Source organism: Phocoena phocoena, chromosome 7, assembly GCF_963924675.1.
Source record: "Phocoena phocoena chromosome 7, mPhoPho1.1, whole genome shotgun sequence".
In the NCBI taxonomy this organism is placed as follows: domain Eukaryota; kingdom Metazoa; phylum Chordata; class Mammalia; order Artiodactyla; family Phocoenidae; genus Phocoena; species Phocoena phocoena.
The window spans coordinates 103,684,913-103,699,668 of NC_089225.1; the positions used below are offsets into that span (position 1 = coordinate 103,684,913).

Genomic DNA, 14,756 nt, shown 5'->3' on the forward strand with positions numbered 1-14,756 from the left:
GGAAACAGACCACTTTGATTAGGCTTAAAGTAAAGCAGTTTTAGAATTATTGCATCCGGGATTTGTTGTCTTATCATCACAGATTGTATCTATTTGGATATGTGTGTATCCAAATGTATCTATTGTATCTACTCTTCTGATGTGGCGTTAGAGGGATCCTGATCGTTCCAGGAAGATGCAGTCAGCTATGCAAGGCGGTATGCACCAAAGCAGGAGTAAATCCTGAGTTCAGAGCTGGTTAAAATACCTGTGTCCACATCCATATCCATAACCACATCTGTCTCCCAGGGTCTTGTCAGTCTCCTCTGCTCTGGAAGAAACCTGATATGACACAGAAACTGCTAGATGCTGGAGAATAGTCCCCGGGTTTCAGACCATCTAGACAATGAACAACTGCGTAATACTCAGTGCGACGGCTTCTGTAGAGCCCATCTGTTTCAGAATAACCCTAATTCTGCTTGCAGTGCGGAATGCTTTGTTGCCTGGAATTTGTCCTAGTTTTCTTCAGCAGATTGAGTCATGAGCCTCTGGCTCCACCTGCCGGCAAGTGTAAATACTGGCGTGAAACCCAGGGTGGATATTTTCAGTTGAAAAAAAAAAAATCTCAGCTGATTCTAAAAAGCTAGTGTAGCTCCGAATCACCTGGGAACTCATTAAAATACGGTAGCCTGGGCTCCATGCCAAGCCTGCCAGATCGGAAACTCTCAAAGCGCTCTCCTGGTGATTCATGCACTCACCTCTGTGTTGGAGAACCTGAATTCAGTGAAGGTCAGGGATGACCCCACTGTACCCTGCTCATCCTCAAGCAGGGAGAGTGACAGAGGCTGCTTGAGGTACCCACTTCTACCTATTCCAGTTTATCCAGCTAACTCTTGGTGATGAGAGTTAAAGCTTCATTGCCTTGGAGCTCACCAAAAAGTTTTAAAAGGGGAAGAACCTGGCAAACACTCCTTAACCCAGTGCTCAAGGTTACATCACCAGTGATAAGTCATATGATCGGATGGCAAGGGCACTTCTCCTCTGCGGTCTTCTTCCCAAAACCCTAACCCCAGAGTAATGATGAGGAAAAGCATCAGACAAAGCAAACTGAGGGACGTTCTGCTGTAGGCTGGTGCTGCGCAGGACTGTCAAGGTCACAGGAAGTAAGAAAAGACTGAGACGGTACCACAGACCTGAAGAGACTAAGGAGACCTGACAACTAAATGGACTGCTGGCTTTAGTTGGGAAATTAGTGGCAAAACTGGTGAAACAGAGAAGGGAACAGAGAAGGGAAATTAGTGGAAAAACGGGTGAAATACAAGTGGAGTCTGGAATTTCATTAATAGTAGCGCACCCATCTCTGTAAGTGGTTGATTTTGACAACTAGGTCATGATAATGTAAGATGTTTGGCTGTATTGCCTTTGTAACTTTCTTTAAATCTAAAATTATTCCAAAATAAAGAGTTTAGGGCTTCCCTGGTGGCGCAGTGGTTGAGAGTCCGCCTGCCGATGGAGGGGACACGGGTTCGTGCCCCGGTCCGGGAAGATCCCACATGCCACGGAGCGGCTGGGCCCGTGAGCCATGGCCGCTGAGCCTGCGCGTCCGGAGCCTGTGCTCCGCAACGGGAGAGGTCACAACAGCGAGAGGCCCACGTACCGCAAAAAAAAAAAACCCAAAAACAAAACAAAAGTTTATTAAAAATTAAAACGTTGGGGCATGGGGAGGGACACTGAATTTAGACCAAATTAGTTGGAGGAAGTTGCCAAGAAGCACAGCATGGCCAGTTCTTGGCCCAGCTGTCAGAAGTCACGGCCAGGCTGGCTGACGGGGCAGGCGGAGTAGCTGCCCGGACTGCAGGCAGTGGAGGACGCAGGTTGCTGGTGTGGCCCATCTGCACCCGGCCTTCTTAGGCCAGCCAACCCTGATGGCTCACTGAGAAACGAACAGCCGCGGATGTTGCGCCTCTGTGCGGAGGTCTAAAATGTCCAATCCAGCACCCATCGTTGCACAGATGAGGAGCCCGAGGCCCAGGGAGAAGTGCCTCGTCCAGGGTCCTTGTGGAGCCAGATGCAGACCCACATCCAGCGAAGTGTGTTCTTTTCCCCCAGTGATTCTCAGTGAGCTGGTACACCGTCTGCAGCAGAAACGCCGCCAGGGTGGGTTTTCACTAAAATGCACCTTCCTGCTCTCCAACCAGTTGATGCATAAGAATCTCTGGCTGTAGGGTCTAGTAAATCTGCGTTTTTAACAAGTTCTCCATTATGGTGCACATGAAAGTTTAGGAATCACAGCAGCAAACCAGACAGCTGTCCCGTTCATAGAGTCTCCAAGACTGCCTGGCTTTGCCCAAACCTCTTGCATTTGAGCTACTGAAAACTGGGAGCCTAGCTCTGACTCCTGCCTTCACCGGCCAGTTGGTTGCTGTTCTATGGAAACTATGCTCATGGGACGGGGCTGCTAAAGGCCAGCAAGGGGAGAATTCAGCCGCAGCCAGTCTTTTACGATGATGCCATAGCAAGTGGCAGGCAGCAGGGCTGGAACCCAGTGGGTCTTGGGAAGACGCAATTTTACATCTCTTTGAGCTCAATTTATTATAGTTTAAATAATCTCTTACCCGCTTCCCTCTCCTAAAAAAAAAAATTAAAACTTACTCAAAGATAATTAAATTTAGAAAATACTTAAATTAAAACTTACTCAAAGATAACCCCATGATCAAGAAGCAAGAGGAGGGGTGGTATCCAGGCTCTGAGGAAAAGGCTAGAAGTTCCATCCTGCTTGTCCTTCCCCTGCCCCCGCCACTGTGGCCCCATCTTAACATCATCAGGAAATCCGGCCATAAAAAGGCAGTGGAAGGCCTCCTCTGTCTAAGAGATGACGATCAGAGGGTCAGAGCTGATAGAGGGCCAGGAGCCGGAGGGGTCAGAGATTTGAGCAGGTAGCCATTTGGACCTCGGGAATCCTTTAAGGTTGGAGGGTCCAAGTCCAACAAAGATGCAGGCCAGGCGGGAGGTACAGGGCAGCGGCCCTCTCTGGGGGGTTCCTGCTAGGGCCCTGTTTGCGGGCAGGTATGGGATCTCTATCAGAAACATCAGGAGAGGCCCCAGGCCGCAGCTGCCTGTCCTGGGCAAGTCAGGCACATTGGCCCTGGAGCTTCAGAGAGGAGTGTGGGATTTTAATAGTCCAAAGGGTCTTCATCTTTTTTCTAGCTTTGTCTGTACTTATGTGTGTGTTTGTGTGTGTGTGTGTGTGTATATATATATATATATATATTTTTTTTTTTTTTCCATCAGAACTCCCTGCCCACAAAAGACTTCCTCATTCTACTTTCAGTTTTCTCTTTTTTGTTGTAAAATATGTTCTCAAATCTCTCCCTCCAGGCAGGGCCCTTGTCTGGTTTCTCTCTGCTGTCCGAGCCAGGCACGTAGGCCCTCGTGGGTACTAGGCAATGAGAATATGGAAGCAAAGGGAGCCCCGCATCTAGTTTCCCAAGAATTTTCTTATATCTGTCCCGTAGATATCAGTAGGTGATTTTGAATTTAAAGAAAAAAAAAAAAGGTACAGCCCCAAATTATATGGAACTGGGAAGGCTGTTCCTCCAGAGGAGATAGTCAACCTCTTCTCAGTTTCCAGAATCAGCTGATGTGATTGGGTAAACTCCATCTGAGGTACCTTCAGATTGCTGGCCAAAAGGCATGCTGTTTTACATCAAAGAAAATTTGAAACATCCTAAAGCCATTAGATATATATAAAAGGTGCTTGAAAATCATTCCTAATCTCATTTAAATCCCTCTTGATAAAGTGTTAAGGTGGTGACAGAATTGTGAAAGGATTTAAGACAGATTGATTTTTAAAAATGGAAAATCCCTTTAGTATTAAAATTTGCATCCGGGCTTCCCTGATGGCTCAGTGGTTAAGAATCCACCTGCCAGTGCAGGGGACACGGGTTCCATCCCTGCTCGGGAAGATCCCACATGCCGTGGAGCAACTAAGCCTGTGCGCCACAACTACTGAGCCCACGTGCTGCAACTACTAAAGCCTGTGCACCTAGTGCCTGTGGTCTGCAACCAGAGAAGCCACCACAAAGAGAAGCCCACACGCAGCAACAAAGACCCAACACAGCCATAGATAGATAGAGAAAATCTGCATCCATCTGTTTAAAGAAATATGTGCTTCATGTTACAGTGGTTCCTAATGGGAGACCCTCTTCTCCTCAGCCTCTCTTTTTGCTGCCCCTCCAGCCCATCGAGAGTTATTTCTGTAAGAATTTATAAGCTGTTCTCTGTTTAGAAAATACATGATATAGTTAATCACCAAGGCTGACTTTTGCAACTGGGCCTCTTGCTAAAACCTTGTCAAGGGAGATCCTAGATACTTTGTTATCCAGAAGATCTTACTGTTTGCAGTGAACTTTATCTAAAGCAGAAGGTAAAATTTCCTGCTGCTTTTTAAACAGATCCTGCTTCCAAATCAAGTTGAAAGGAATAGTATTGTTCGGGTTTACAGATTCTGGTTTTGGGGTTAAGAAAGACAACTAACACACCTCATGTCTGGAGCAGAGTAGAAAGGGATCTAGGTGTGACTCTTGCCTCAGTCCCTGAGCAGCTGTGTGGCCTTGGTAAGTTCCTTGAAATCTTTAAGCCTCCATTCTTCTTTCTATAAAACAGACGAGGAAATTCTACTCAGAAGGATAAGTAGAATAGAAAACACATACAGCAGTATGGTGAGTCTCACAAACATAATGTAAAATGAACCCACAAAAGGTACATATTATGTGAATCCGTTTATGGACAAAAATAGACAAAATGAATCTCTGCTGTAAGAGGTCAGTGGACCGCTTCTGGAAGGGAGCCCATGGAGGCTTGGGAGTGCTGGAAATACCGTATTTTGGTCTGGATGTTGGTCCCATACGTTCAGTGCATGGGAATTAATAAAGTTGTACACTTTTTAAAAGGAAGGGAGAGTAAAGTAGAGGGAGCATGTAGCAATTGCCCAGCAAACATTTATTGTCTCCTCCCGGACTTCCTCTTTTTGTTCTAGAGGTCATACCATGTGTTCTCTATATTGCAAAAAAACCTCTAGATCTGACAGAGTGGACCCAATATTTTAGGTTACTCGAATTGCTAACTGGATTATTAAGTTGATTATAATTATCAACTTAACTTGATTATGAAGCCTGTTGATTTGAAGTCAGTTGTGTCCATTAACGGTCCCCCAAATTAACCAACTAGAACAGAGAGAAAAGTACAACAGGGAAAGTAGCAACTGAGTTGATTTCCATTCAGAGCTTCTCATTTTGGGATTCAAGATACTGTTTCAGAACTAAGGAATCCCACCACTGTTGATTTGATCAGTTGAGGAGTGGAAATGTGAATTTTTCTCTCTCAAATCACATCTAAATGTTACCTTTATTGTAAACCATAATGAAACGTCCATCTGTATGAAAGTTATGAGATTTTTAGGTGAATTTCAAACTCTTTTTTTTTTTTTTTTTTTTTTTTTTTTGCGGTACGTGGGCCTCTCACTGCTGTGGCCTCTCCCATTGCGGAGCACAGGCTCCGGACGCGCAGGCTCAGAGGCCATGGCTCACGGGCCCAGCTGCTCTGCGGCATGTGGGATCTTCCCGGACCGGGGCACGAACCCGTGTCCCCCGCATCGGCAGGCGGACTCTCAACCACTGCGCCACCAGGGAAGCCCTCAAACTCTTTTTAAAGCGATGGACGGATGGATAGATAGATCATTATAATTAGTGCCTCAAAAAGGAAAGTGCTCGTATTGTCCTCGGGCACCTCCTACTTTAAAAGAATATCTTGCTAATTGTTGGACTTGGGGTTCCTTCCAGGCCTTTTTGGTCATAGTAAATGACTTAGCAACTGTCCTGTCAAAAGACATTTTGGAAGCTTTAGAATTCATGGAATTCTAATAAAGTAACATTTTTGAAAGAGAGAATATGGGTCCCATGCTGTTGCCCTCATTTGACAAAAGCAATCCCAGAGAGTACAGGAATATTTAGAGGTTTCTTGGTTTTAAAAAAAATTTTTTTTAAGTGATTGCCTCCATAGGTCCCCAATTTAGGGGAAAGACAAGCCATCTTGAGGCTTCACTTTAGTATAATTTCACTGAATGGCATAGAGGGCTCGTCAGATCATGGGCAGGATCTATGAATACAGCAAATTAAACATCTCTATTTACAGGGATGGCGAACAGTAGGGAAAATGGCCATCAACTCATGGCATTCTTTTTAGCAATTCTTATGTGGATGAAATTGCTTCTCCTCCCTTAGATGTAAAATGCAGAGGTTACTGCATTATACATAAGGGTAGAGAACTGAAAATTTTTCCATCAGGAACCACAAATCAATAAATCTTATGATCTCACTACTGGTGCTATAATTGAGCTAAATCTTCTTAAACTGGGCACTGCTCCTGAGGTCCTTTGAAGCATGCTCACTGTTTCTTTGAGTAAAATTGAGGGCTGACCTCCATTTACAGGACCATAGAAGCAAGGCTCATAAATACTAATGTTCTGTACCAAGTTCATCAGAGCAAGGCTGTTTCACCCAGACCTGTAAATGTTCAATGCATGATTTAACTCAGTGGAGAAAAGAGGTCTCAGCTGGGCTCTCCAGTTTTCGCAGTGGCCGAAAGTCACAAAAGTGTGCTGGCATGTGGAGGTTGTGAATTACCTTTTTCGTATCTGTCTCTTAGAGGACAAGTATTTAGTAAGTAGTGACTCCACACTTTGTACAAAACACTGCCGGCTGGTCCTCAAACAGAATTGGGCTCTATCTTTTAAGAAGTCTTTGGTCATTTGTTTGGTATCTGTCTTTTAGCCAGTGATATTAACAGGTAGACATTTAACCCATATGATTCTCAGTGATGTTCGAGGTTAGGAGTCCTGACATCCAGTGCTCGTCAGGCATTAACTGCACTGCTGGCACTCAGCTAAGCGTTTTATATGCATCCTCTCTTATTCTCTCAACAGTCCAGCAAAGGAGCTACTGTTACTATTTGCATTTTATAGGTAAGGAAACTAAGGCCGCGTGAAGGTAACGTACTTGCTCAAGGATGTGTAGCTGTAAGTGGAAGAGTCAGGATTTTATCCCAGTCATCAGACTCCAGAGTCACGGCAAGGACCCTGGCAGCCACCTTGTTCTGCACCCTCTCCCCTGACAAGTGAACCAACCAGAGCCTGCCGAAATGAAGACTTGCCTGGGGTGTCCTCTCTAGTTCCAGGCAGGGCCGGAAGCATCTCCCATTTTCCTAGCAACACTTTTTCCAGTATACCCACGGGGACCTCTTCTACTTTTGCCGTCTAGCTGAGGCCCATCCAGATCCTTTTCTGTGTGCTTAATAAATATAGGTAGATATGGAAAGTGCATTTCTTAGACCCTTTGAGAAATGCCTGCAGAGGGTCCTGGAGACTAAGGAGAGAAATAATAGGTCATGTGACACAAGCGGAAAATATAGAAATGGTTTAAAAATAAATGACAAGGTGGAGAATTGGAAGACAGAGCTTAGCTGAGACGGAGGGGAGCAGCTGGAGGCCTGGTCCCCAGTGTGGCACTGACCCAGAGCACAGATGTGATGAACAGGTCTCGGGGGTTGGCTGACTGACATCAAATACATAACTGCCTTCAACATATCACAGGTTAATTTAGTCTTGAACACTTTCCAAGAAAACTAACTACCAGCAAGAAGAATGCAGTTCAAAGCCTGAAATGAAGCAGTTGAATCATTCTGCAGTCGGGTGGCTTTGATGTTAACAGAAACACTGAGTTTGAAGGATTTAAAATACCCATAAAACATCCACATCAGGCATTGTCATTATTGTTGTTTTGTTGCTATACACAAGGCCTTTCCAGGGGTCCTAAAAACCCAAACCACTCTAGTAGTCAGTAGAATTTAAGGGGACCCAGTGCGGGAACTTTGTAGTCACATCTGTGATGACAGCACAGCCCAGTCGATTTGAGAGCTTAGGCTGGATCTTCTTCTTTTTCTATTTTCAGATAACAGTGAGCTCCCTGCATATCCATGAAGGAAAGGGACTCTCTGGGTTCTGGCAGGAGGATAAGGCATAGCGAAGGGATTTGATAACATACTCGGTGTGTTAGTAGGATCGGCAGTGTGGGGCTGTGGAAGAGGAGGAGAGCTAGAACTGCAGCCGGAAGACCGATAGGTGCAAGTTTTTGCTTGCCTTCACGCTAGCTTTGTGACCTTAGGTGTGTCCCTAACACTCCCTGAGCCTCAGTTTTTTTCATCTGTAAAATTGGCATCATGAAATTGGGAGTAAAAGCTAATTCAAATTGGGTACCTTAAAAGGCTCTCGTGGGGCTTCCCTGGTGGCGCGGTGGTTGGGAGTCCGCCTGCCGATGCAGGGGACTCGGGTTCGTGCCACGGTCCGGGAAGATCCCACATGCCGTGGAGCGGCTGGGCCCGTGAGCCATGGCCGCTGAGCCTGCGCGTCCGGAGCCTGTGCTCCGCGACGGGAGAGGCCACAACAGTGAGAGGCCCGCGTACCGCAAAAAAAAAAAAAAAAAAGAAAAAGAAAGGCTCTTGTGAAAGAGTGATTATTGTTCCTCTCTTGATGTGAGTTTTCTACTTCAGCACGTGGCATTTCTTCTGTTGGCTCAGCCGTGGTTCTCCTTAAATGCCCCGAGCATGGGTCCAGAGAGCATTTGTGCCGGCTGGCCATTTTGAGAGCTGAACCCCCAGAACCTTCACAGTCTGCCCCCTCTGATTCCTCCCTGCATTTCCCTTCATGGAACAGGCTTTTCCTCTTGGACACTGTGATTCCCTTTGGGAGTCTGAGCATCTTTCAGCATCTATGGGCTCGTGCCCTGTGGCCTGGAGTCAAGATGCCACGTTGAGCTTGCTTCTAACTCCGCCCACAGCCAGGCCTCCCGGTTCCCTGCCCAGCTGGAATGGGCTGTCACACACTGGCCCGCACTCATAAGTGCAATTAAGAATGGACTTGTTAAAAACAACCGTTAAAAGGAAAGCAGGAATTGGAGCTCATTGTATAAAGCACTTTTAAGCAATAAACTAATGGTAATTGGATTCATGAGTTTCTCTGTAATTTCAAAGTGTTTACCACTTTGAACAGAGAGAAATTCCTTTACAAATGTATGTGGTGAAAACGATATCCAGTAAAACTTTGAATCTTATAGTATTCATAAAATCTTTATGGTAAAAGTCTTACACGTTTGAACAGCATCTTTAGTGAAAGTTGGTAAAATGACATATACTTCACTTATCAAAAAACCTCGAAGTGGAGTTTACCCAGCACGAGTGAGTGCCGGGCTTGGCCCACCTGGATCACTTCTGGGTGGACTAGTCAGGAAATGTTACAAGGGGTCCAGCAGGGGTAATTCCCTCACGTCTCAAAAGGAAAGGACAATCAGACATGGGTAAGTGTTGGGGTCTCTATCACTGTGGGGGAAAAAAATGTAAAAAGGGGTTGCTTTTGACTGCCTTTTTAGAAAGTTCTCATTGTCTGACAACTGAAATTCTAGTGGTGGCTTAGCAAACTGACTCTTAGTTTCACACTGCTTTCTCTAACATCTTTTCATCATTGTCTTAACAACCACCATGTCAGTATATTACCTGTCAGAGTCTCCGACAAGGTACCACGCTTGGAGCGAGAGCGGGAGGGGTCAACCGTTCACTTGTTTTCCCTCCTGGCTCCGACCCTCTTGCCCATCCACCCTTCCCAGCTAGGCCAGGGCTTCCAGACTCAGTTGTGTCAGAACCTCAGAGGGCAACGTTGAATGTGGTGGTCTGGCCGTAACATATACCTTTGGAAGTCATAGGCATGTGCCGCTGAGTCAGGCCCATATCTTTCTTGAACAGCTTCTGTGTGTGTGGGGCTGTACCGGGCACTGGGGAGCAGAGAGAAGCGTCAGCAATGTTCCCAGCCATTGAAGAGCTTATGCTTCCAGTAGGAGAGGGCAGCGGTATGCACAGGGGCTGCCCTGTCTGCTGGGATGTGGTGACTGTTGCATGCGGACCACTGAGAGGAAGGTGCTGGAAGCTGAGGAACTTGAATTGGGAGAGAGCTCTTCCTTTGGGGGTGGCCAGAGGGCAGTGCGATTTGGATGGGGCGTTGGAAAACGAGTAGGACTTTTGATGGAGGGAGGTGATGGGAGTGGGCCTTTCAGAGTGAGTTTACAGGGTTAGCAGAGGCTCAGAAGGGGAAAGGTGCGATCTTTCTGGTCCGCATGCTTAGACGTGAACCTACTGTTTGCGTGTATCCATCAGTGACGCCCTGCATGGCTGCCTTATGGAGGATATTGAAGCTCTTTCATTAGATTTAGGTTTCTGGGTCCTTGAGGTCAAGGACTGTCTATTGTTATTCCTTTATTATCCCCCTACAGTGCCTGGAAGAGTGTTTTTTTTTAATGCAGTGATTGAAATGCTTATATCACTGCAAATTATATGTTCTGTTTGTAGCCCCGAGAAACTCTTTTCAGTGATGATTTCCGTGGCCCACATGATCTTCAGATATTATGCCTGCATTTTTGTCTGCCTGCCCAGATATTGGTCATTATGGTAACACAGCCCCTGCTCTATGGGCCATGATGCCCTGTGGGGGCTTGTGAGTTTCAGGCAGGCATGATTCCCACCAGCTGGGGAAGTACAGGAGGCAGCAGGTTAGAGGGAGGAAAAGGGCCCAACAGGAGAACCCTACGAGCACACTGGGTGAGGATGTTATGGACAGTGACAGTTATTTCTGGGCATTAAAAGAAATAAAGCAAGCTCTTGAGACATTTTGGAAACTAAATGATGCAAATTGTGGAACATGATGGAAAAGAACATAGAAATGGGAGGATTGTCAAGAAGTTTCAAAGTGAGTCAAATTAGTTTCATGGACTGGACCTCGCTGAAAATGTTTACTTTACGTTGAAATGTAGTATTGACCTCTGAAGTTGAAATATGTTTGTTACATTTCTGTTTCATGCTAATATAAAGATGACACCCAAGCCATCTTTCTTTTCCCCCTTGGGAATCCTAGGATGCAGTGCCCTGTAAATGTCAGGACAGTGGGTGGGCAGCGCTTGAGTCTCCCTTGTGCTTTCTCTCTACAGGAGATCGCAGAAATAGCCCCCCGGCCTATGGGTTCCAGCTCACACCAGAAGAAGAAATGAGGAGAAAGCGGCTTCACAGATTCGACGGCCAGTGAGGTGACGCAGCCATGTGAACAAGTGTGATCCAGCTGTGTTACCATTGTCTCCAAGCCCCCACTTAGTTTTGAACAAAAGCAGAAGGCACTATGACCGTCCCAGTTGCTCACATCTGCCGTGGCCCTTCGTCCTATGGCCTCTGTGAGTCTAATTTGCAAGCAGATTGACATCTTGAGACCAGGCTTGTTGGATGCAGCTCACAGCTCTCTGGGAGTGGCCCACCTCCTGGCCTTGTCTTCTTGCAGACAGAAAGTCAGCGTCTCCACCTAGGGACCAGTTTCCACACTCGTTTCTCTCACTGCTGACTCAGCCTTGTTTTGTCTTTGAAGACCGTGACCTTCGCCAGGAGGTTTGTGTTCACCAGCCCAGAAGATCAGGCCCTCATTCTGCTCGGTGCTCGACTTGGAAGGAAGCAGAGAGCCATCCCTCATCCTCCTGGCATGTTTCCATGGTGACTTTCCAGGAACAGGACGTGGCTACCATCGCAGGCTGTCGTTCCGGTCTCCCTTGCCCAAGCGCCTTGGTTCCTTGGGCCCCCCATATCTGGATGGTGGTTGCAGTGAACCTGCTTTGCTATGCTGTCACTCTGCCTTCACGGGATGTGTAACTGGAAAAGCTTAAGTAAGACCTCAGATGGGAAACCACTTACACACTCCATGACACAGCAGGCGGCATCCACAGTTGGGCTCCCAGCAGCCTCTCCAGTGGCGATGTACCATCCCGGAGATGCAACTTGTATTGAACTAACCAGCAAAGCAGCCAGAGTAGTGACCAGTGGGTTGGTCACTGCGAAATCCCTCATGATGAAGTATTTTTTTCTCATAAAAGTGCCTTTTAATTGACCACTGTTAACAGCCGCTTGTCCTACTCACCCGTCCAAGACACTCCCCAAACCCACAGACTGCAAGTCACTTAAGGTGTTTCCTGGTGCTTGTGTTCCATGAATAAAAGGAAAAAGTCACATATCACTGATGTCTTATTTCACTGAGATATTTATGTTTAAAGGGAGTTAGAAGCAGAAAAGGATCTTCCTGTTTTGCTTTATCTGGCATTTATATAGTTTTCTGATTATGAAAGTAATATATATACCTTGTATATGCATAAAGCGAACATCTGGCAGGAAATGTACCCACATGTTAACAGAGGTTATTTTGGAAGGTGGAGTGCATAGGAGTTTGCTTTCTGTTTTTTACGATTTTGTATTGCTGTCTTAAAAATGTGTGTATACGTATGTTATGTGTACTACTTTTGCGGTAGGAAAACTGATTTATATGATAATAATAAATCAAGAAATATATAATCAGGAAAATGGACTCAATAATAAGTATTGTGTATCCACTGATAAAATTTACAATATAAACAGAAATACAAAAAAATACATGTGCGATTTAAAAAATCACCTGTATCCCCACCACTCAGAGGTATCCAGGGTTAACATTTTGGGGATATTGCTTTCTCAGTCTTTGTATACATTTGACAGATTTGGAGCATACCAACTATGCAGTTTTGTATCCGGTTCCTAATCTGAATTGACCTGGGAGAGGCTTTGCCACTTGCATGTACATGAGCTAAGAAAATCACCACGTGGGACCTGGGAGCACCTTGACCTGCCAGCTGGCACGTGTTACCTGAGCTCCTTGGGTTAATTTTTGATTGATATAAACCTACGAACAGCATGTTTAGAGTATGAATTGTATCTCTGAGTCTCGTAGCTTCAAACATTTTAAAATTTAAACGTTCAAGCTAAATGTCATTCCTCTTTTCTCCCAAGCTCTTCGAATTTGTTTCCCATGACCTCTGTTGAGAGTAAGCGCATTCTTTTTTTTTTTTTTGAGGTACGCGGGCCTCTCACTGTTGTGGCCTCTCGCGTTGCGGAGCACAGGCTCCGGACATGCAGGCTCAGCGGCCGTGGCTCACGGGCCCAGCCGCTCCGCGGCATGTGGGATCTTCCCGGACTGGGGCACGAACCCGCGTCCCCTGCATCGGCAGGCGGACTCTCAACCACTGCGCCACCAGGGAGGCCCGGAGTAAGCTCATTCTTAACATGCCATCTTCTCATAGCACATTGTAAAGGTAATTCTGTTATAACACTTACATCTTGCCCTATGACTTTTTGTGCACAACTGTAGAAAGACGTGCCTTCCGCATGGGAGCGCGGGTTATGAATGGCTCTGGGATGAGGCCTGTGTCTTGTTAACTCTTCACTTCCGCCTCAACCCTGCCACCCAAAGGCTGGCCTCTGGCTCCCAGTAGGGGCTTATTAAATGTTAGCTTCCCCAAAGTGTTTTTTCAATGCATTAGAAGTCCAACCACTATATATGGAAGTATATATATATATATATATGTTTTTACTGCTGTTGAGTCCAATGATAGTAGCTCCTTGCTCTGTTTCACTTGTCAGATATAAAGACACCAGAACTGAATTTCAGATGTGTACCTGTAATATGCACGCCGTCTTTATTTATGGAGTGGAACATCACTAAACTTGACAGATGTGGGAAAGGTCACTTTAGGTACAAATATAAACCAGTTATCTTAGCACAACAGTAAAGGTGTTTTGGAAACTACTATAATCACTTTGTTCAGTTAATAGGCTTACTTGTAACCGGTGCTTATTATTTTCAACATCCGTCTTATTTTTTTTTCCTACAAGAAGGAATCTCCAAAGTTATGCCAAAAAACTGGAATTGGATTGAGAAAGACAAAAGCCAGTGCATTCGACTGTCTCTAATAGGAAATAAGCATTTAGAGCTGGTTTTAAATTTGGTTTCTTTGCTTTAATAGTAATTTCCTGCTTGTTAAACATCCCCACACTTTGGTTTTGGTTAGTCAACTTATGAGACCTCTTAATTCAGAATCTTTCCTTGGTTCTCAAGATGAGGGAGCAGTTAAATTGCTTCCTCTTTGTGACCTTGGAAGTATTTAGTGCCGGTGATTCCAAAGTTGTACATGATTGTTCAAGGCTCCTCTGTGCTTTTAAGCTGTCTGTTTTTGAGGCCCAGACAGTAAATGGCTGGTTTTTGTAGAATCGGGGCCAGTCTACATATTGGTCACACATTCCGCCGCTTGGGGAGTAAGTTAAAGGGCTGAGACCCACCACCAAACAAGGACAGTAAAACAGAGAGGGTGTGGCCCACTTGGCCACCGACTTCCCAAGTCCTAGTTCATCTTGGGAGATTCAATCAAATAGTCATTAAAACAAAACAAAACAAAACAAACCTATCATCTCTTCCTTTCCCTTCCCATGGATTATTGCAGTCATTTCCCTTTTTTTGCCCCTAGTCTCTCATTTTAGAGTCACAGACTCCCTGCTTAGAAGGACCTTAAAATCTCTCAGTACATTGCTCAATACTTAAGATACCTCTTCACTCAGTTATACACAGCGCTGCCAGTTATCTTCCAAAACCTACTTTTGCGACGCCGCTCACCATCTCAGTGCCTTCTATTGTCTCTCTGTTGCCAAAGGATAAAGGTCAAACTCATCTGCCTCAACCATGGGGCTCCAGCCAGCCCTTCAGCCTCATCCCCCCGTATCCATAACAGAGTCTGTGCTGCTAACTGGTCTCGCCGTCTAAGCTGTGAGCTTTCCTGACCCTG

The 14,756-nt window shown here is 45.6% G+C and overlaps 1 protein-coding gene across 1 annotated transcript in view; it reads left to right on the forward strand.

The window, feature by feature from the left end:
- Positions 1-11,158, forward strand: part of RHBDD1 (rhomboid domain containing 1) — a 101,099-nt gene extending 89,941 nt beyond the window's left edge. Inside the window, exon 6 of the mRNA XM_065880926.1 lies at positions 11,064-11,158. Within this exon, the coding sequence (XP_065736998.1) occupies positions 11,064-11,158 (95 nt within the window). The remainder of the gene's footprint in view (positions 1-11,063) is intronic.
- Positions 11,159-14,756: the final 3,598 nt, after the last annotated feature.